This window comes from Vigna unguiculata, chromosome 6, assembly GCF_004118075.2.
Source record: "Vigna unguiculata cultivar IT97K-499-35 chromosome 6, ASM411807v1, whole genome shotgun sequence".
NCBI lineage: Eukaryota > Viridiplantae > Streptophyta > Magnoliopsida > Fabales > Fabaceae > Vigna > Vigna unguiculata.
In genome coordinates, this window is record NC_040284.1 from 6658243 (window position 1) to 6679615 (window position 21373).

The following is a 21373-nucleotide window of genomic DNA, read 5'->3' on the forward strand; positions in this document are numbered from 1 at the left end:
TCTTCCTAAGGTAGAATATGGTCAAGAAAACGAGGTTTAAAGCTCAAAGAGACTACCAATGGATTAATATCAAGTTGGGCTTATTTGGCCAAGTAGCTAAAAATAAGAAATGCCTCAGTCATATCAAATCATGCATATTCACCTAAGATGCAAAACAAAAGAGTTAAGCTAAACATTTGAGTATAAACAAACATGAGCAAGTCACTCAGGTAAAAATAGGAATGACACATGGCGGTCCATCCTTTACATTAAGGCTTAAGACTCACAGGGTCAAACTCTTTCACAAAAGATCTAATCAAGAAATTCTCAAATCAACTCAATTAGCAAATCATAGAAACAATCCACTCATATCAACATGACTTTTATTTTTCCAGAATTTCCTAATTCTGGACATATTTTGTAACTCTGAATATTTCAAATCCAAACTTTTAATAACCCAAATTAAATTTCAACTGCATTAACAAACGTTAGAATATCCAATAATATTTTATGCAACTAAAATCAATTTTTATACCATTTTTACCTTATGTACTAAATAAATCCAATAATAAAAAATTCTAATTAAATCAATCCTTAAGCACAAAAATTCAATTAAATACCCAGAATTAAACACTTAATGAGGGTAAAAATACGCACTCATCAGCTATGACTTCTAAACTAGCTCACTAGCATTTAACACAGTACAAAAATTTCACTATCTAATCTAGATCTTCACCAAGATAAAATGAAAGCTTAGAAACTATAAGGCATTAGATACAGAGGAGCTGTTAATCCAAATGTTCTTGTTTATTGTTGAGTCATTTTACTAATTTATCTTAAATTATTATCCTTCATTGTTTAATTTGATGTGTTTATCTTATTTCTAGACCACCTGAAGATGAAGAAAATATCAACCAAGAAGAAAATGTCAACCAAGAAATCTTCTACATGGAGACATGTAGTTACATCTGCAGCTCATCATCAATCTCATTCAGGTAATTATGTCACTTCCTTAATAGCTATCATGGCTTGCAACATTAAGTTTATGATATCTTTTCTCAGTGTGGTCAATTCAATGGTGGTGCATGACCTATTCACGCAGAAAGTACAAAATTATATACCAACCCCATTATGAAATCTATTTTGCATTGGCTTTAAAGATTCAAATGTGATAATAGTGATTTGCAGTTAGATTCAGCATACCAACCCCACTTGTGTATGCCAGATACTTCCACCTAATACCAAAATGCAGCATCTGACCATCTATATTTATAGTCACTCGGCAATGATAGTACAACCCTGCTAATAATATTATGCTTATGTTCCCTTCCTCCCAAGTGTGTTGTGTGTCAGTGAGGTGCGGTGTTGTGACTAATGGTGAAGAGTGGCTGAGATATGCTATATAGTGCCAAGTGGGATATAGGAAGGACATCAAACACTTATCTTTCGTTCACACTCACATCTTATTCTGTCAGTGCAAATGACTATATTGGAACTTCATATTGAAAATGAGAATAACATGTCATTGGTAGAGAACCTCTAGAACAATAGAAAAATAACAAACACATATTTATATGCTATTCGAATCACATTCTAAAGAGACAAAGACTATCAATTTAATGGTTAAGTAAATATTTAAAAAGATTATAAGATTCATGGTAAAAACAAATGAATTTTGTGATTTAGGAGCAATGAATTGTTTTACTTTTCTTCAAAAATATGCTTGTATCATGCACTAAAAAAGATCACTTATTTTTCGTTTACATTTACCTTAATTGATTCAGTCATTTATTTACATTATTTGGAAGTTCTAATATTTGCTTGTTTACACTTTCCTTTAATTTTACTATTTTATTTTATAACTTTTTCAATTCACTTATTTTATTTTGGTGTATTTTTAATCAAATATAAGCATTAGCTCAATATTATACGAGTAATGAATGAAATTTATATAATATAATCCTGAAAACTCAAGCATATTTTCGTGACTTGTCTTTAGAAATTGAACTTGTGGAGATTAAATGTTTTATTAATGTAAATTTAACATATTCAATTTTGATTCTTCCTAGGGTTTAGGTTTTCTTTCTTTTTTCCCCTCTATTATATCTGGGTTGGTATTCTTCTAATCAAGCCTTGACTTGCTTGCTGCAACCTAGCTTCATACTGCTTTCCATCCTCCGAGTCTGATTCTCCAAGTCAACACAACTTTACCACTTTACTAGTTCTTAGCTAACATTATCCAACAAGCATGAGAATGATGACTTTATTTATTTGGATAAACTATGATGATCATTATCAGTGCAAAGTGCTGACCAAAGTTGAAGTAAAATGGCTTGTTTTATTTAATATGAACAAACAAATCACCATGAATATCTCATTTGATGGCAGATTATTATAATGACTCGTGTTCCGTTTAATATCTAAGTTATCCCCTTTAATCCGATGTTACTTGCTTCATCAAATAATAACTTGTTACTATATGAATTTAGCTGACGTATAGAATATGCCAAGATGATAAATTTGTGTACACTTTCAGAGTTATTTTTACTGTTTTGAGCTTTCTTACATGTTTCCTTAAATGTTTTGAGTTGTAAAAAAGTGTTTTGAAAGTCTTTAGGTAGTCCTAATAGTGTTTAGCTATTAGAGTTGATGTTTTAAGCTATCCTTATTTTCTTTAAATGTATTAAGACAAGCTTGAATATTGAAAATCTAATTAGCTGCTCTAAAATGTTTTCAATCCTATAAGCATGTTTTTCAATTCTTTTCTTTTGTGCATGGCTTTGTAATTTTTTTCTAACTTTATCAATTTTTATCAGTTCTTAGGAGACTTGAAGATGAAATTTTCAACCTCAAGTAAGTCTAAGTCAAAACCTGAAGTGAGTACTCATTATTCACTACCTAGTACTCAACCTCCAAGACTTGAAGTACAAATTCCAACCCCAATTACAGCTCAAGCAAATATTCAACAAGGTCCTTCATTTTCATTTTCCCCTCCACTTCCATCTGCATCTCAAGAAAGTATTTAACAAGGTCCTAAATATGCTTGTCCTCCACTTCTATCTACACCTCAGCCAAGTAATTTTTTTGGTCATATTCTATATATATTTTGTATTCTATTTTATATTCTGTATTTTGTATATATTATATTATACATTAGATTCTGTATATATCAATTTGATTTTATATTCATTTTTAGAAATATCTAACCAATGTATTTTCAAGAACCTTGAAAGTGAGGATATCTTCAACCCCTAATTGCACCTCAATCTAATTCTCAGCCACCACATCAATCTTTTCCTCTATCTGAACCAACAATACCAACTACATCACATTCATATTCTAAAAATGAAGAGGAAGAAAATGCGGAGACTGAGTTGCAAGTAGATGAACAAAGGCTTGCAACCCGAAAAAGAGCATGGTTTGTTAATGTGATTGGTAAGCAACTATGTACAAAGTACTACGTAATATATTATACAAATATTTGTCTTTATAATAAATTAGTAACAATTATTTTCTCATATTTCGTAGATGATCAAGGAAAGAGAATTACAAAACAACTACGAACCAATGATGTGTGGCATTTACCTCCTAATGAAAGGATTGTTGTGCAGTGGAATAATGAGAATCAACCAATTGCAGATGGTGGAGCATTAATGAATAGGTTCTTAGGTAGCATTGCAAGAAACTCTAATTCTCTTCCCATTAGCTATTCAAGTTGGAAGAAGATTCCTAAAGATTATAAAGAAGATGTACTTAAGAACAATATTCAGGTCAACATTGTAAAAGCTTAATGTATAATTTAATTATACTATAACTCTTATTAATTTTAATTATTTTATGTTTTGAAGGCTAAGTTTGATGTCCATTCCGATGTTCATATAAGCCATATCATCAAATCACTTAACATAAAGTGGAGAGACCATCGACAAAAATTGTGGCAACTTAGAAATGATGGAACATGTACTAGAGATGAATTGATTATAATGGCTCCAACAGGAATAAATAGAGATCATTGGGCTTCTTTTGTGGATTATCAACTAAATTCAAAAACGAAGGTATATTGAAACTATTTTTCATCAACATTGTTCAAGTTAATGATTATTAATTTTTATACTTTGATGATTAGGAGCATGCTCTAAAAAATAAAGATAATAGGGCAAAGCAAACCATTGCTCACACATGTGGATCTAAGAGCATTGCAAGGAAAAGAGATGAAATGGTGACAATACTACATATCTTAATGTGAACTTTTTGTTTCAATTTTTGGCTTTATGTGTCATATATTTTTTCTTCAATTTTATAGGAAGAAGAGTGTGGCCATAGGGTTAGTAAAGGAGAGGTATGGATAGCAACACATAAACATGCTAATGGAGCCTTTGTGAGTGATGAAGCGAAGGAAATCAGTGTAAGTTCAATTCTAATATAATCTATAATTGTCAACCATGCTTTGTGTTATTTTAATTAGTTTCTTCATATGTTCTTTGTAGGAAAAAAATTCAAGTATATGAATCAACATCATCATCATCTATATCAAAAGAAATATCAAGTACTGATTCCTTAGCTTTTGCTTTTGGAAGCCAAGAACATTGTGGACGTGTTAGGGGTTTGGGTTTGGGTTTGGGTCCTTGCCCATCTAAAGTGTTTGGCTCTAAAGGTCATTCATATAGTGGAACATCTTCAAGTTATCCTTCTAATGCTCAGTTACAAAATCAGGTCAGTTTTTTAGTTTTGATTATGATGCATTACTTTTATCAATTTGATGTTTGAAGTAAGTCGATTGTCTATGTTATGTAAACCAAGATTGTCAAAAGAGCTCCATTTTTTTCTTCAAAAGTAGAAAATAAAAGATATTTTCTCTATTTTGATTAATTTTGTGTTTTAAAATAGGTTTCTACATTGACATCCTAACTCAATGAAATGAAGGAAATGGTTAATTTTTTGGTACAAAATTACCAAGGAGAGTTGCCTCGTGATTTTACTATGCATCATGCACCAACGGTAATATCTAAATCTTCATTAAATTAATATATGTTTGATATTATTATTTGGAAAGTTATTAATTATCATTATTTTTTATGTTAGGTATCTGATCAAGGAAATGTTCCTAATGAAGAAATAAATGATCAACATCAAGCCCCACATTAGACGATATTATTTGTTTACTTTTAGAATATGTCAACAAATATGCCTCTAGGAAACTTTTGGTTAATTATGCTAATGGGGGGCAACTATGATTTCCTTTTACATTTTTGGTTCATTGGTGTACTTGCTTATTATGTCATTATCATTCAAATGCTACCTCTCCAACACTTATTATATTAAGAGCATTATGACTCCTAGTCTACTACTAGTACCATTTGAATAAATATTTGTATTGATTGTTTATTTTCAAGTGGCCTTTGTTTTTTAGTTAATGAGATATGTTACGAAAATGAATGCTTTTATTGAACCTCTAAGAGTATTCAATTTATTTATATTAGGGTAGGGTCATACAAAATCGTTAAGTTACTTTTCTTTTTGTTTTTGTTGTATTGTCAAATGTAATCATCCTCCAAAATAATAATGAAAACCAAAATGTTAAGCCATCAAATAGGAAATTTCATAGAATAAGGTTTTTTCGTACTCAAAGAATTAACTAAACAAATTAATTATTAGGAAAGTACAAGTTAGGCATTATAACAATGTCATAATAATATAAGGACTAACTTTTTGGTATTAGCGAGGATTTTTGAAGAATTATCAGGGGTTAGAACCCCAAGCATTAACGGGGGTTTTCTGAACCTTAGGCATTAGCAGAGGTTTTCAAAACCCCAAACATTAGCGAGGGTTTTCGAAACCCCAAGCATTAATGAAGGTTTTAAAAACTCCAGGCATTAGCGGGGTTTTCGAAACCCTGGGTATTAACAAGGTTTTGGAAACCCCCAGTAAGTTGTGCTAGTTCCAGGGGTTACTAAAATCCCTGAGTAATCCGTTAGTCACGCTTGCTCTTCCAAGGGAATTCCAAACCCCTGGTAAAACCATTAGTGGGGGTTAAAACCCCCAGAAATGCCAAATAAAACTCCCACTAAAAATAATTATTTTTGTAGTGTTATTGGCTAACTCTTTCGGAAAGTATTATGAATGCATTTACAAAACCATTAAACAACCCCACACCCTTGTTAAAAATTTTGTAAAATTGTTTTATTAGCCCTATTTAAACCTCCTCAGTGCTAAAGCTAATATATTATTTCATTTGGTTGAAGGATTTGATAAGTGATATAGGATTTCCTTAAGAGAAGACAATCATATTTTGTGACGGTCTGAGTGTGATTTGTTTGTTTAAGGATTGTATACAATATATTAGAAAAAAGAAACTCACATTGATGTCATAATATCATTTTCTTTGTACATGGAAGATGATTGAAATGGAGAACGTCAACATTAAATAAAATCCTACAAATACTTTCATGAATGTTGATTGTTAGAAGTAATTTCAAGATTGCAATCGAAGATGAATTTTCTATGTCGTGGTTCCTTTTCTTCCATTTAACCACAAAGCTACCTCTTAGTAATCATTGTATCAATTAACATTACAACAAAAATCGCTTTAGGCAACAACACAAAAATTATGAGTTAAACAACAAAAATCGTGAACTAATGTTTAGACAACAATTTTTTAGGCATAGTTTAGGTGAACATAGTTGTAGGTAATAGGCAACAGTTTTCAGTAGGCAATAATTTTAAAATCGTTGCTTAAATCCTCATAAAAGGCAACGATTTTGATGTACGTGTTTATCAAAACTTCACATTTTCAACACTGTGAGCTCTTAGCCGTTTTCAGACTAAAATCAAAGGGGGGGGGAGAAATTCAAATTTTTGAGTTTTTGGAACTAAGTTTTTCATTTTCAGTCAAAAAAGGAAGGAGGAAATATTTCTAATCTAAAAGCTTTAATTTTTAGTGTATTTTAGACCACATTTTTATGAATTAGCAGACACTTTTTACAAACAACTTTTATATAAATGTTGCTTAAGATAGTTTTTAAGCCGCATCTAAATATGTTGCCTTTACTATGTTTAAACCACATTTTTATACCTGAGTCATTTTTGCTGTAGTGTAATTAGTTAATTAGACTTATGTTTGTACTTTAACTAATTTGTAACTCTCCTCATTTTCAAGAGTGGTTTATATGTGTTCCAATTAGGCATAGTTGAGATACAATTTTACTCACAATCTTGGATAATTGAAGTCTAGTATTTGTAATCTTTTTATTTGCTCTTACTCTTTTTTTCTCTTATGTGATTTTCATTCTTGTTACACTGTACTTTCATTATTTTTTAGATTCAATTTGACCATTTTTATTTAATTTTTTTACTAATGATTAATGTTTAGGTAAAGTAGGATCAATGATTTATGGGCGAAACTAGTACAGGTAGAAGTGAACTACTTTCTAAAGTTCATAAATTCATAATATCCCAAAGCAATTCCTAGTCCTGTGGTAAGTGCGAATAAAATTATAGGTTTTAGAAGATTTGAAGTTTAATACAAATTCTGCAACAGAAATAACTAGTTTAATTAAAATTGTCTTGAATAAAAAAATGCATTTAAAACCTAATTACTATGGAAGAATTATCTTATTTGGATAACTAATTAAATGTAGTCCCAAATGATTTTCGTTTTTTACTTTTGGTCTTTGAAGTATTAACAAAATTTTAAAATTGGTTTCTAAAAATATGTATTTATATTTCGTCTCTATCATTATTTTGATTTTTTAAGTAATTATTTAAATATTTTTAGATTTTTTTTTGTTACTGAAGTTTTTTTATTATAATAACGTATATGTTTTCCATCACATAAAAATACAAAGGTCAAAATTTAAATACAAAATAAATAAATAAAATTAGAAATGCAAATCAACAAAATTTTATCGCCCCAAATAAAACACTTTTAAATTTTTTAACGACAAAAAACTTATATATATATATATATATATATATATATATATATATATATATATATATATATATATATATATATATATATATATATCTTCCTTTCAAAACATATAAATAGGTACATGTAACTTCTATAATGTATACTAATGTCGATGAAGACTCAGATTTGTTTGGTATTATTCTTGTGTCTAAGATTAGACACGTTAAAAGACAAAAACTAGGACAATTAAACATTGGTTCAAATAAAAAGAGACTCTTCAAACTTTATTGAAAAGAACATGATTTTTTAAAGGGGCATATGAGTTTAAGTGAAGCACTAAGAACATAACCTCACCCAATGGTTTTACCATAGCCATTGTTGAGGTCCATAGACAAGTTATGATGTTGCATTGCCTCTACATGGGTCTCTAACCCTATAACATGGTTCACAAGGGAACTCATGGTTTCTCCTCCATTTTCAGCAATAGTTTTCACCTTTTGGGATTGACTTATGCTGATGTTGTTTTCTATTTTCTCCAAGTTTTGATCAATCAAGTTTGAGATATCATTGAGATCAATCATTCTTGAATTTTCAAAGTTGTTCTTAGCATTGAGGTATTGAAACATGAGAAGGGTCACCTCTTTCTTCCTTATTTCATTCCTTAGTTTCCTCAATTGTGTTTGTGCTTTGATGATCCTCTGCCTCAAAAAGCTCTCCTGACACAACTTTTTCTTGCCTTTCTCAAGTTCAGACACTGTCCTAAACCTAGAAAGCACACTTTGGACTGCCCTATCAGATGGCCAAACCTCTGCCTGAGGATTATCTGGAGTATAAATTATAGCACATGCTTCAATCCCACAAAGAATGTTGATTTCATTAATCTTTTTCACTAAACCTGTTTACAAACATTGTAAAATCCATGAAGACAATTAAGAGAAACTGATAAAAATTTCATTAAAAGGAAACAAATACATCTTATGAAGAAATTTATACATAATTCAAAAGAAATAAAGAGAGAACATTTTCATACCATTTTTCCTTTTGCTTAATGTTGTCTTTCTCTTTGAATCATTCTTTATATATGTTAGATCCACCTTCTTCCTCGTCATGATAGTGACAAAAAAAGAGAAAGAAAGAAATTTTGGAAATGCTAATTCAATGTGTGTTTCTCATTCTCAATGTTGTTTTATTTATATATGTAACTTAAAGGTGTAACTTGGTTGAATTTATGGAAAGTCTCATAGAGAGATGTATTTTGGACTCACATGCCAAATTTGTGCATTGACTTAGCAAAAAAATGAGTAATTAAATCTATAAATATATAATAATTAATTAGAAAGATTTACAATAAAATATTGTTTAAATGACTTTCTATAAGGAGAACATAAATTAAATATGATATTTTTTATTGTCTTCTTGAGAAGACAATATATAAATTAAAAAATATAATTAATATGCTTTTTTTATATATATTTTCAAGGGTAAACAATCATTTAATCTTTGAAAGATGTATTTTCATATTAATCTTGATAGTAAGAAAATTGAAATAAGTGCAATCCGGTCACTTTACTCCCTAATCTTATCTGCTTAATTTAACTTTACTCCTTAAGAATTTAACTAAACATTATCATTTTTATTGTCTCTAAATAGGCTAGTCATATTTTTTTTCTTTATTTTTAAATTAATGTAATTGTTAACTTTACACTTTGAAGGATTTTCCTTTTAATTTTCTTCGATACAGAGACTAATGTCACAATACCATAAAAATTTGGGACCTATTTGTTATTATCTCCTTCACGTCTGCATGTGCATGAATAGTATCTTGAATTAGTATTATTGTAAATACAGGATGTAAGAGATAGTAATTAACTATTATATTATTATTATTATTATTATTATTATTTATGAATTAGTTCCTATCATTTTTTCAATACCTAAAGCAAGTTTTTTGTTATATGTAATAAATAATTTAATCAATAAAAGAAGGGAAACGTGATTTAATTTCTAAATTTGTAAAATAATGCAATTTAGTCCAAATATTTGCAACTTATGTTAAATTAGTCCTTAAAAATTCAAATTATTGTCATTATTAATGGTTTCTAGAAATTTAACAACAAAAAATCATTTTTACATTTTTTTGCATATGCTAGGACTAAATAATATTCGTCTTTCATTTAGGAACTAAATTGTTTTAGGAATGAAAATGATCATTTACCAAAAATTAAATGTTGAAACATATACATTTTAAGATGTGAATTAAAAGTTTTTTTTTTAATTTAGTTTATATAACTGTGTTCAAAGAATTAATAAATATACAATTAATGGACTATTATTTTACACATAATTTGACTGTTCTCTAAATATTTAATATAAAATAATAATTCATTAATTAATTAATTAATAATTCACTATATAGAATTTATGTTAATTGCATTAATATGAGCATTTTGAAATAGAAAATTTTCTATTTGACCTCTAATGATCACAAAGAGAATTCACATACGATAACGGTAATTTTTTGTCTTCAAAGTGATATTGAGGCTCTGTATACATAGAGGTGTTATTTTGTGGAAGAGTGTTAAATTATTACTGATCATAACCTCTTTTACAGTGGATGTTGAGTTTATAATATATTTTGTGGCATTTAATTACATAAATTTTGTCACAAAATTACGAATAATGAATGATGTAAAACGAACACTTAGTTATTTTTTTATAATAAAACTGAAAAGTAAAATACATTGTATAAGTTTTAGGTACAATTTTAAATACAGATATCACAACTATGGTAATAATATTTGCATGTTAGTCTTTAGATCGAATATTTAGGAATTTTATAATGTTTTTATCTAAATTTTTTAGATGAAAACACTATGAAACTTCACATGCTTCATATGATATGTTGAATAGGTTGTGAGAAATGTCACACACAACTATATTATCACACTACAATTGAATGAGACACGTATGTATAAATCTTAAATATTGAAAAAGTCGTTCGAGCCACAAATCTTGACAGAGTCTAGGAACCATTCCTCTAAGTTCAACTTCTACATTACATGGGTAACTTTTTACTTACTTAGCCAGGTGACAAGATTACCTTTTACAAATATGAAGTATACAAAGGTTGATATTCTATTATCAAGAGTCCAATTTGCATCATTATAAATCATAACATCCTTGTAGACTGTGTTCTTCTCTAACAAAACTCCCTTTCTAGGAGGAGCTTTTGTGTACCTTAAAATTTGTATAACAACATTCATATGTTTTCACCTAGATTGTGCATGCACTAACTAACCAACCATACTAAGAGCATAAGGTAAATTTGATCTGGTATGTCATAGATATGTCAATTTCCTTACAGGTCTTTGATATCTCCATTTATTAGTTAAAGTGTTATTTTCTTCAACACAATTTCAGTGCCCTTTTAGGAGAATTCAATAATTTACGTGTTGTCATTTTAGTTTCTTTCAACATATCCAATGAATATAGTCACTGAAAGAGAAACATACTTAATTTTGATCTTAAGACCAAAATTTCAAGAAAGTACTTAAAAGGCCTAAGATCCTTCATCTCGATTTCCTTTGTCAAATACTCTTTCAAAGTCTTACATTCCTCCATATCATCTTTTGTAACTATCATGTCATCAATATATACATTAAGTATTGTAATATTTCATTCGTTTCTCTTTAGAAACAAGATACGATCTTGGTTGCTCTATTGATTTGATGCATCTGCCAAACCATGCTCGTGGCGATTGCTTTAGTTTGTACAATGACTTAATCAATATGGTTTTGATGATAACGAAATAGTCGCTCTACCAGACAAGAAATTATTTGTTATATAATGAATTATAGAGGTTAGTCGACACATTTTGAAGATCAAAATAAATGATCAATACTTATGTATTCAAATGCTTAAATGATAATATTCAAAGGTTATGGATAAGTTAGCATAAGTTGGAAGTTTGACAAATACAAAAAGGTCAAGTCTTAGTATTAGACGAGTCTAAGCAATAGACAAATCAATGTATTAGACAAGTACAATGCAAGGATAATCATTAGATAAACGCATTAGACAACCTAAGTCATTAAATGACCCAAGTCACTAGGCATTAGATGACCCAAGGCATCTTAAGCCACTATACGATTGAGCCAATGCAAAATTGAAAAACACAATGCTTCAGTTTTAACTGAGTCAGAACGTGTTAAGTTATTTGGCTAAGTGCTTTTTTTATTAATCTCTTATTGATCATTTGAATATATATATATATATATATATATATATATATATATATATATATATATATATATATATATATATATATATATATATATATATCATGAAACACGTTTGAAACATCAAATAAACTTAAAAAAATTCTATTAAAATGACCAAATTCACGCAGTTCTCAAGTTGAGGGGCTAAATTGGACCAAAGTTTTGAAGAGGAACAAATTCCAATTTTCACTAAAAGTTAAGGGACCAAAAACATATTTAACCCTTTCAGTTACTATCTATTTTTGATTTTTTCAAAATAAATTTTATTCACTTGGAGTAAATTTGGTGTTGACACCCTCCTTGCCTCTCACGTTTATTTTTAGAAATTTTCTTTTATTTTTTATTTCATTAATGTATTATAAGGCTTGATCGAAAAGAAGGAAAACCTAGTCCACCTCAATGAAATGAAACCCTAGTCCACCTTAAGCATAGACATGAAATTCGTAACACCCCAGTTTCATCCCCTCTAACACCTTCCTTAACCACAAACCCCTCTTCGACTACCTCCACCATCACATCTACTGATTCCATCAACTACCACTCATCTCTCGCTAATCTCACTACTTCCTTTCTCTTCTCTCGCCAATCTCATTTCTTCATTTATCTTTTCTCGCAGATCACACTTTCTTAGTGGAACACCTATTGTTGGCAATCAAAGGAGTCAAAGATGCTATGGAGCTCTGGCACCTGAACTTATGAACGGGGGAAAGAGAGCGGTTGATATTCTTCGTTTGTGATCGTCACCTCCTTCGCTTGTCACCTTACCTCCACCGTTTTTTCACTAGTGTCTCTCTTAGGCCTAGATCAAGGTCTTCAGAACCTAGATTGACTATCACCAATGCCACAATGCTATATTCCTAATAAGAGGAACCACTCACACAAGATCTAAAATTAGAGCATCATAGTCGGTATCACCTCCTCGCCACCAAACGAAGCCAACACCGACGTGATTTCTATTAGTGATCAAATGGTAGTTTAAGCCAAGAAGGGGGATGAATTACTATTTTTTTTTTGAAAGCTTAAAACCCCTTTTGATTGAATCAAATAGACCACAAAATTCGAATGCAAAAGTTGCAGGACAATACACTTTCAATCGGTCAAAAAATTAAACAACAGGTTAATTTGTTCATACACCTATGAATAAGTTGATTAAAATTTTAAAACAATCTACTAAAATTTTGGGAATTATGTAGAATGCAGATTTCACGAATTTCACTTAAATAACATACTTTCACTACAAGATTTGTTCCAAATAGTATACAGTAAACATTCACTTAAGTCTGCATTTTGTTCTTGAGAGTTTGATGCATACTTAATTGGGATGCAAACTTATGAAATTTTAAGAGTCATATTATAATATGGAATATTAGGAGTCATATAATATAATTAGAGTATGAAATATTACGAGTGTTTAAAATCTTTAAAAATTGTGAAAATATATATGACAAATATAAGACATATGTTATGAGAGGAGGAACTTGTTATTTTATTTTATTAGAATATAAAGTCAAATGACTTTATGTGATTCTTCTCTAAAAATAAAGTAACCAAATTATTGATTCAAGAATTTTCCTTTCCAAATGCGGATTTAGGCGGGATGCAGACTTAAGCGAATGTTTACTGTATATAACAATATTACACTATCAGATTACACAAAAACACATTCAAACACAACAAAGAATGTTTTGATTGGTTTTCTTAAGATTTAAAAGTGAGCAAGATAGGGGAAAGAGAATAGGACATTTGTTTTTATACTGGTTCACTCAATCACATAGCTACATGCAGTTTACTAGGATAACCTAAGCCTAATTTCCACTATTATCAAAAGTTTTACAAATCACAAACCAATATTACACTTTTGAACAATAGAAAACACCAAGATTTTTGACTAAAGAAAATATCAACCACAACCCTGTATGAATCACACTTACAGACTTGGAATCACACTAGGGACACAACCAAAGGCATAAGAACTATTAAGTGGCTCTCCCTAGCCAACCAAACACGAGTTCTTCAAGCTTTCCACCAAGCCAAAATGCCTCCAAGATCAACCAAGATCTTCAATCTTCACCTTACAGGTGTGTGATTCAGAGAGAGAGTTTTTCAGTGATGAATGATAGGTTTTCGCGCTCAAAAACACAACTTATAAAGTCTGGTCTTAAGTGAAATCAATCGGTTGAATTTTCTGTACAATCTATTAATTTCACTTGACTTAAGTGAAATCAGTCGATTGAAAAACAATTCAACTGATTAAATATGTAAGACCTGTGAAAATTAATTAATTAAATAATTAATTAATTAATAAATGTGGGCAGTGGGAGCCTTTATGGCATTAAATTCTGACTTGTATGACGTGGGTTTGAGTGCTTGATTGTGTGAGAGGACTTGGGTTCGAGTCCTATGTATGCCATTTATGCGTTGTTTGATTTATTATTAATTTTAATAATATGCATGATTATGTTGAGTGATAACATAATTATAAAATTATGCGAATTATCATGAAATATTAATTGGTTAAATGGTTGTGCATTGATTTGGCATTGGCATGGTTATGGATTCAAATCTTGATGGACCAAAGTTGACTCTCTTTTTGCTAACAATATTTTTCTATGCAAAGGCATCCATGTTAAAGGAGCTTCCGTGTTTGATTTCTTTGGTTTATGAACTAATTGTATGTTTGTATGCTTATAAGCCATGAAATTTTGTGTTATGTATATATGATATGACTTGAAGGTTGATTGATTGTTTTTGGATGTTGTATGAGTAATTTCAGTATACCTCTATATGAATATGATGAGGGTTTGGGGGTATATATTGTTTAGGTTTTAAACTCAAATTTGCGGTGATCATATTGGGTATCAATTATGGTTATATGTTGGTTGCACTGTTTTCCACTGATTGGTATGAACTGGAGTGTGATTTGAAGCATGTTTCCTGATTCTTGTTTGCGTAAACAGTGTAGGAGTCTGCAATTCTTGCTCAACCTGACTCTACTCGAGCATCTCGCTCAGGCGGAGGATTCTGGCCTTGGGCGACAGGCCATCTCGCTTAGGCGAGTGTGCCTCGCCTAAGCGAGAACCCGTAAGTGTTGGGAGGTTGTGCTTGAGCATCTCACTCAGTCGTGAATCCCTATTTTGGGTGAAAGAGTGTCTCGCTTAGGCGAGAGACCCTCACCTAAGCAAGAATTTGATGGATGACAGGTTTTGTTAAACTCGCCGCCTAGGCGAGGCATATTAGTTTTGGGCGAAGGATTGTCTCACCCAAGCGAGGGTTCGTGAACTATTGTTACTGCAATGTGCTCGCTCAGGCGAGTGAGCCTAGCTCAAGTGAGATAGACTTAGGTGTTTAAGCGAAGGCTTCTGGCCTAAGCGAAGAAGGGTTCAATTGTATGTTTCAAGGAAATCGATAATGCTGTATCGGATTGGGTTGCGCTTGATGGTGATGCGAGGTCTACAAATCTTCTAAGATACCTCAAAGGTGGGTTTTTTGGTGTTCCTTGAGTTGTGGCTGGGGATAGGGGTTAAGCACGTGACATTCTTTAAGTTGGGGCTCGAAATGATGTCCCTTGAGTTATGGCTAGGGATAGCAAATGAACACGAGGAACTCTTGAGTTGTGGCTCAGGTTGGCGAGTGTTACTGGTGTGAGTGTGCTGGTTGTGACTAGTACGGATGGGTCTAGATAGATTGCCCTCCTCAGTAAATAGCTGATGAGTTTAGTAGTCTTGGGACGTTATGGACTATGTTCGTATTGGGAACTCCACCTGGCATTACGGTGTGTGATCTGTAGCATGGTTTCCCGCATGTGCTCTATCGGTTGTGGCCGATAGGTATGGCAACAAGACATCTTGAGGTACTCATAAGAAGACGTAGAACACGAATAACATGGTTCTGGCCATGTGGTACAAATGAGGGAAATTCTTGAGTGATTCGACATTATAACATGGTTGTGGATGGAATTCCTTAATGTGAGTTGACATCACAACATGGTTGTGGCCATGTGAGACGAAAGAATGTGTTGTTTTGAAGTGTTTTATATATGCATTTGAATTATATATACATATATTTTTTATTATGTTAGCTCACCCTATTTGCTTGTGTTTGGCGATGATCGTGTATGCGGTACACGTGAGCATATGATATTGTAGGTGGTTCTGGTGAGGCATAGGCTTAGAGCGTGGGCTAGTCTGGGAAAAGAATTATCAGAGTTTTGATGATTTTACTGTGTTTTGAATAAATTGTAGTCTTTTACATTCTAGATGTTTACAATTATAATGGAATTTTATAATTATGGATTTTGGACTATTGTTAGTGCAATAAAAGTTTTAAATTTCCCGTGTTTTTGGGAAATGATGTTTTATTAAATGAAGATATTTATATTTTCTTTTTGATATTAATAAAATCTGTAATATCCAGTCGGGATGTTACAAAATACATTCATACTAGAAACTATATACAACAAGCCTTTTAACTTGTTAAATTTGAACATATTAAAAACAAGACATCTAACCTTTGTCATATAGCCTATGAATGTGGTATAAAATGTAACCATCATATTCTAAACATTATTTTCAGATTTAATACAATAGAAACATGATCTTTGAACGAATCTTCATCAATTTTCATAAACCACAAATGATTTTTGTAATATCCTGTCCGGATATTATGGATTTTAAATAAAATAAAATAGAAATAAAGCTTTAACATCATTTATTATAAATCCATTTCCCAAAAATGTGGGAAATTTAAAACTTTATTACATTATAAAGTATCTTAAAACCTTAATTTATAAACTCAAATATAATAGGCCATGTTCAATAATCCAAAGATTACAAGTTTGTAAAATTCATAAAAAAATAATAATAACTTTGTAGAAAATTTCCCAAGCTAGCCCACGCTTCGACTCTATGCCCCACCAGATTCACCTACAATATCATCTGCTCCTATGTACCGCGTACATGATCATCGCCAAACACAAGCAGATAGGGTGAGCCAACAGTATAATATACATATACAATTCAGATATATAAACACACAAACATCAAAGTAACTTCATCCTTTGATTCCAAACCACATGGCCACGACTATGTTATCCATGTTCTACGTCTTTAGATGAATACCTCAAGATGTCTTGCTGTCACACCTACAAGCCACAACTTGTAGAGCACTCGCAAGAAACCTGCTATGGACCATACTCCGTAAGTCTAGGTGGAGTTCCCAATATGAACATAGTTTGTAACGTCCCAAGACTACCAAACTCGTTAACTAATTACTGAGGAAGGCAATCTATCTGGACCCATCCGTACGAGCCACAACTCGCACACTCACACCGGCAACACTTGCTGTAACATCTCGACCGGATATTACGGGTTTCAATAATGATATAAAATAAGAAAATAAAATCACATTTATTATAAATCCATTTTCCCAAAAACTTGGGAAATTTCAAATAATTTATTTCATAATAAAGATAACTCTAAGTTCAAATCTTCTCAAAATTCAAAGAAATATCAAAACAGTCTCATAATAGATTACATCTTCATTCCAAAACCATAAATGATAAAACTCTATAAAACTGTTCCCATAAGTTTTCCCCGCTCTGCTGCTAAGCCTTACCAGATCCACCTGCAACATCATTTGCTCACGTGGATCGCGTACACGATCATCGCCAAACACAAGCAGATAGGGTGAGCTAACAAAATAAACATATATATATATACACATATATATATGGCATAAATATACCAATCACATAATCACAATAAAGGAATTCCATCCTTTGATATCACATCACATGGCCACCACCATGTTATTCGTGTTCTACATCTTCTAGTGAGTACCTCAAGGTGTCTTGCTGTCATACCTATCGGCCACAACCGATAGAGCACGTGCGGGAAACCATCTTACAGATCATACACCGTAACGTTATGTGGAGTTCCCATATATGAACATAATTCGTAACGTCCCAAGACTACCAAACTCGTCAGTCAACTTCTGAGGAGGGCAATCTATCTGGACCCATCTGTATTGGCCACAACCAACACACTCACACCGACAACACTCGCCAACCCGAGCTCAACTTAAGGGTCCCTCGTGTTCATCCGCCATCCTGAGCTCAAGTCGAGGGATACCATTCCGAGCTCAACTCGAGGAATGCCACGTGCTTAACTCGTATCCCGAGCTCAACTCAAGGGATACGTTCCGAGCTCAACTCAAGGAACACCAGCAAGCCGACCTTTAAGATATCCTAGAAGCCTTGTAGATCACGCACATCATAACAAGCATAACACCAATCTGTTGTAGCAAAATCGCATGGCGGGGGACACGTACCGCCAAGCACTAAGTGCCTTAGTCTTCACTACCACTGAAACTATCTCCTGGTCGGACTTCCTCTGCCGCCAGGCGCCACGTACGTTAGTATTTACTGAACTGCAGACTCTGCCTAGCACACCCCTCCTTATCGCCAGGCACCACCGTGATCCAGAACCCCCTGTTTCTACGCTGTCGCTTGGCGGGTCGATCACCACCGCTAGGCGCTACACCAGTACTTGCGCAATACTGGTTTTAGTTTAGGTTCAAGCACATTTCACACTGATTGCTCTCATTTGCTCTCATTCTAGAGTACCCTTAATGAAAAGCATCGCCATCTATAATGTTCCAGGCCTTATAGCACCTCAAATGTGCATTCATCCCCTAGTCATATAGACCATCCCAAGCATGCTCAAACAAAATATAAGCAGCAGCACTCTAACAATTTTAAGCACATGATTTTATGCACCAATGCAATTTAATATTACCGCCCATGTCTTCACCAAACCAATTCTCCACATGTGACTAACAAATTGATAGAGACTTACCACATAACCCAATCATGCTTCATTAAAAGTTACTAGAAATTATCAAGAGGTTATTCATGCATTTTAAAGACTCCAAAATCAGCAATATTGAGTAACATATATCTCTAGCTACTGACCTCCAAATCAAATCTCCACCGTTCAAAGGGAAGAACCACATGTTATGGACCACCTGTCAAAAGTTCACCTAAATCGAACGGTTAACAAACCGGGAAATGCAATTTTACGAAAACTGCGCAAACCAGAAAAATGGTGGCGCCTAGCGCCCAAAAGTGAGGATGTGGCGCCTGGCAGGACTGAGCTAGCACCGGGCAGTTACTATTCCGTGAAAAATACGTAAAACAACATTTTTCGTGAATCAGAGCACCACACATCACTGGTATGGCGCCTGAAGGGCAATTGGGTGTCGTCAGGCAGTTCCTGCAGTTCTAGGAACCCAAAAATATCACTTGCACCTACGAACCTTAACCACTCTCCATTACTTTGGTTTCATTCAATTTACGACTCAAAAGGGCTGTACTCACATGTTTAGGTTCATGATCCTTTCCTCACACTTCAAAGTACTACATTTTACGAATAATAAATGCTTAACTTTGTGCAACTTTAAAAAAATCCCCAATCATCCACCTTAAAAATCCACATTCATAAAATTTCTCCCTAATGAATATCCAATTACAGCTCAATTACGATGGTTATTGATCCTCAACAATCAATACATTTACTAATTCCATTTTCCTTTGATTAAAAACGTACTAGAACCCTAGAACAACAAAATCGAACCAAATTGGTCCGCGTCGCCTGGCGGGTGTTCATCATCGCCAGACAATTCAACAAAACCCAAAAAACTAGGTGAATCAAGCATGTGTCGCCTGGCGATTGGGAGCTTACTGCCAGGTAATTCCTCTTCAGGAACCCATATTACACTAAGATGGGATGAGTTGCATGGCGGGTGATGAACTGCCGCCAAGCAGTTTGTGGAAAATTCCAGAAACGTGGATTTCATGCATATTTAGACAGTTTATATTCATCAAATCATCATATAGTTCAAAGAATTATACAATGCGTAATAAAAGTACGGTTCAAGCTTCCTTAGTTCTCCTCAATTTAGCTCCAATGCCTCACTCAATACACTGACCTTACTCTGATCTTCGTATTCCTCTACCCATCCAACAATACCAGCCACAAAACCTCTCTTTTTTTCACTTAATTGGCCAATAATTGGTGTCTTAATGTGGGATTAATGATGTAAAACGAAATTACCATCAAACTAAGGTTAATGCCATTCAATTTGTTGTCTTATGATGGTTTTCCAGCCCTCCCTTGGTTGCTAGAGTTTCCTTGCCCTTTCACTTTCATGCCAAAGAACATTTTGGCAAAAATAAAGTTTAAATTAGGTTCACCAAGGTTTGAACCCCTCACCATGCCAAAGCCAAATCAATGTTCAACCATTTAATCAAATCATGTTTTATGATGATTAATATAATTTTATGATTATAATATCACTCAACATGCTCTAGCATATTATTAAAAACAATAATAATTAAATATTACAGAAACGACATACATAGTACTTAAACCCAAGTCCTCTCACACATTTAAGTACTCTCAACCACTTGAGCTAGTACTTTTCCACGTCATAGCAATCCGCATTAAATCCCTTAAAGGCTCCTATTACCCGCATTTATTAAATAATTGTTTAATTAATTATTTAAATTTCTCGGGTCTTACACTCGCCAACCCGAGCCACAACTTAAGAGTTCCTCGTGTTCATCCGCTATCCTGAGCCACAACTCAAGAGATGTCATTCTGAGCCACAATTTAAGGAATGACAAGTGCTTAAACCCTATCCCCAGCCACAACTCAAGGGATACGTTCTGACCCTTAACTCAAGGAACACCAGCAAGTCGACCTTCGAGGTATCACCAAAGCCTTGTAGACCACACACACCAAAGCAAGAAAAACACAAGCCCTGCCTCTACATTATCGCTTGGTGCTGCTTTTGAGCCCCAAGCGAATTTTGCTTCCAAATCGCTTGGCGGGGGACACTTGCCGCCAAGTATAGAGCACCTCTACTACCATTGTCTATTGTGTCGCCTATAAGAACCGAGAAATTTAAAGAATTAAATAAATAAAAATTTAATAAATGTGGGTAGTATGAGCCTTTAAGGCATTTAATGCGGATTGTTATAACGTGGAAAAGTATTAGCTCAAGTGGTTGAGAGTACTTAATTGTGTGAGAGGACTTAGGTTCGAGTCCTTTGTATGCCAATTGTATGTTATTTTAATTTATGCATTTTTTTATGATATGTTTGAATGTGGTTAGTGATAATGTAATCCTAAAATTATTGGAA

The 21373-nt window shown here is 32.7% G+C and overlaps 1 protein-coding gene across 1 annotated transcript; it reads right to left on the bottom strand.

Annotated features, from left to right (window-relative positions):
- Positions 1 to 8209: 8209 nt before the first annotated feature.
- Positions 8210 to 9000, bottom strand: LOC114188338 (agamous-like MADS-box protein AGL80). Its single transcript, XM_028076934.1, has 2 exons — positions 8922 to 9000; positions 8210 to 8786 (listed from the first exon to the last, which is right to left on the bottom strand). The coding sequence occupies exons 1-2, from the start codon at positions 8998 to 9000 to the stop codon at positions 8242 to 8244; spliced, it is 624 nt and encodes a 207-aa protein (XP_027932735.1). The 3' UTR covers positions 8210 to 8241.
- Between the last annotated feature and the right edge of the window lie 12373 nt (positions 9001 to 21373).

Coding starts and splice junctions, on each gene's coding strand:
- LOC114188338 (XM_028076934.1), bottom strand. CDS start 9,000: ATGACGAGGAAGAAGGTGGATCTAACATATATAAAGAATGATTCAAAG. Junction 8,787..8,921: donor ATTAAGCAAAAGGAAAAATG/GTATGAAAATGT, acceptor GTTTGTAAACAG/GTTTAGTGAAAAAGATTAAT.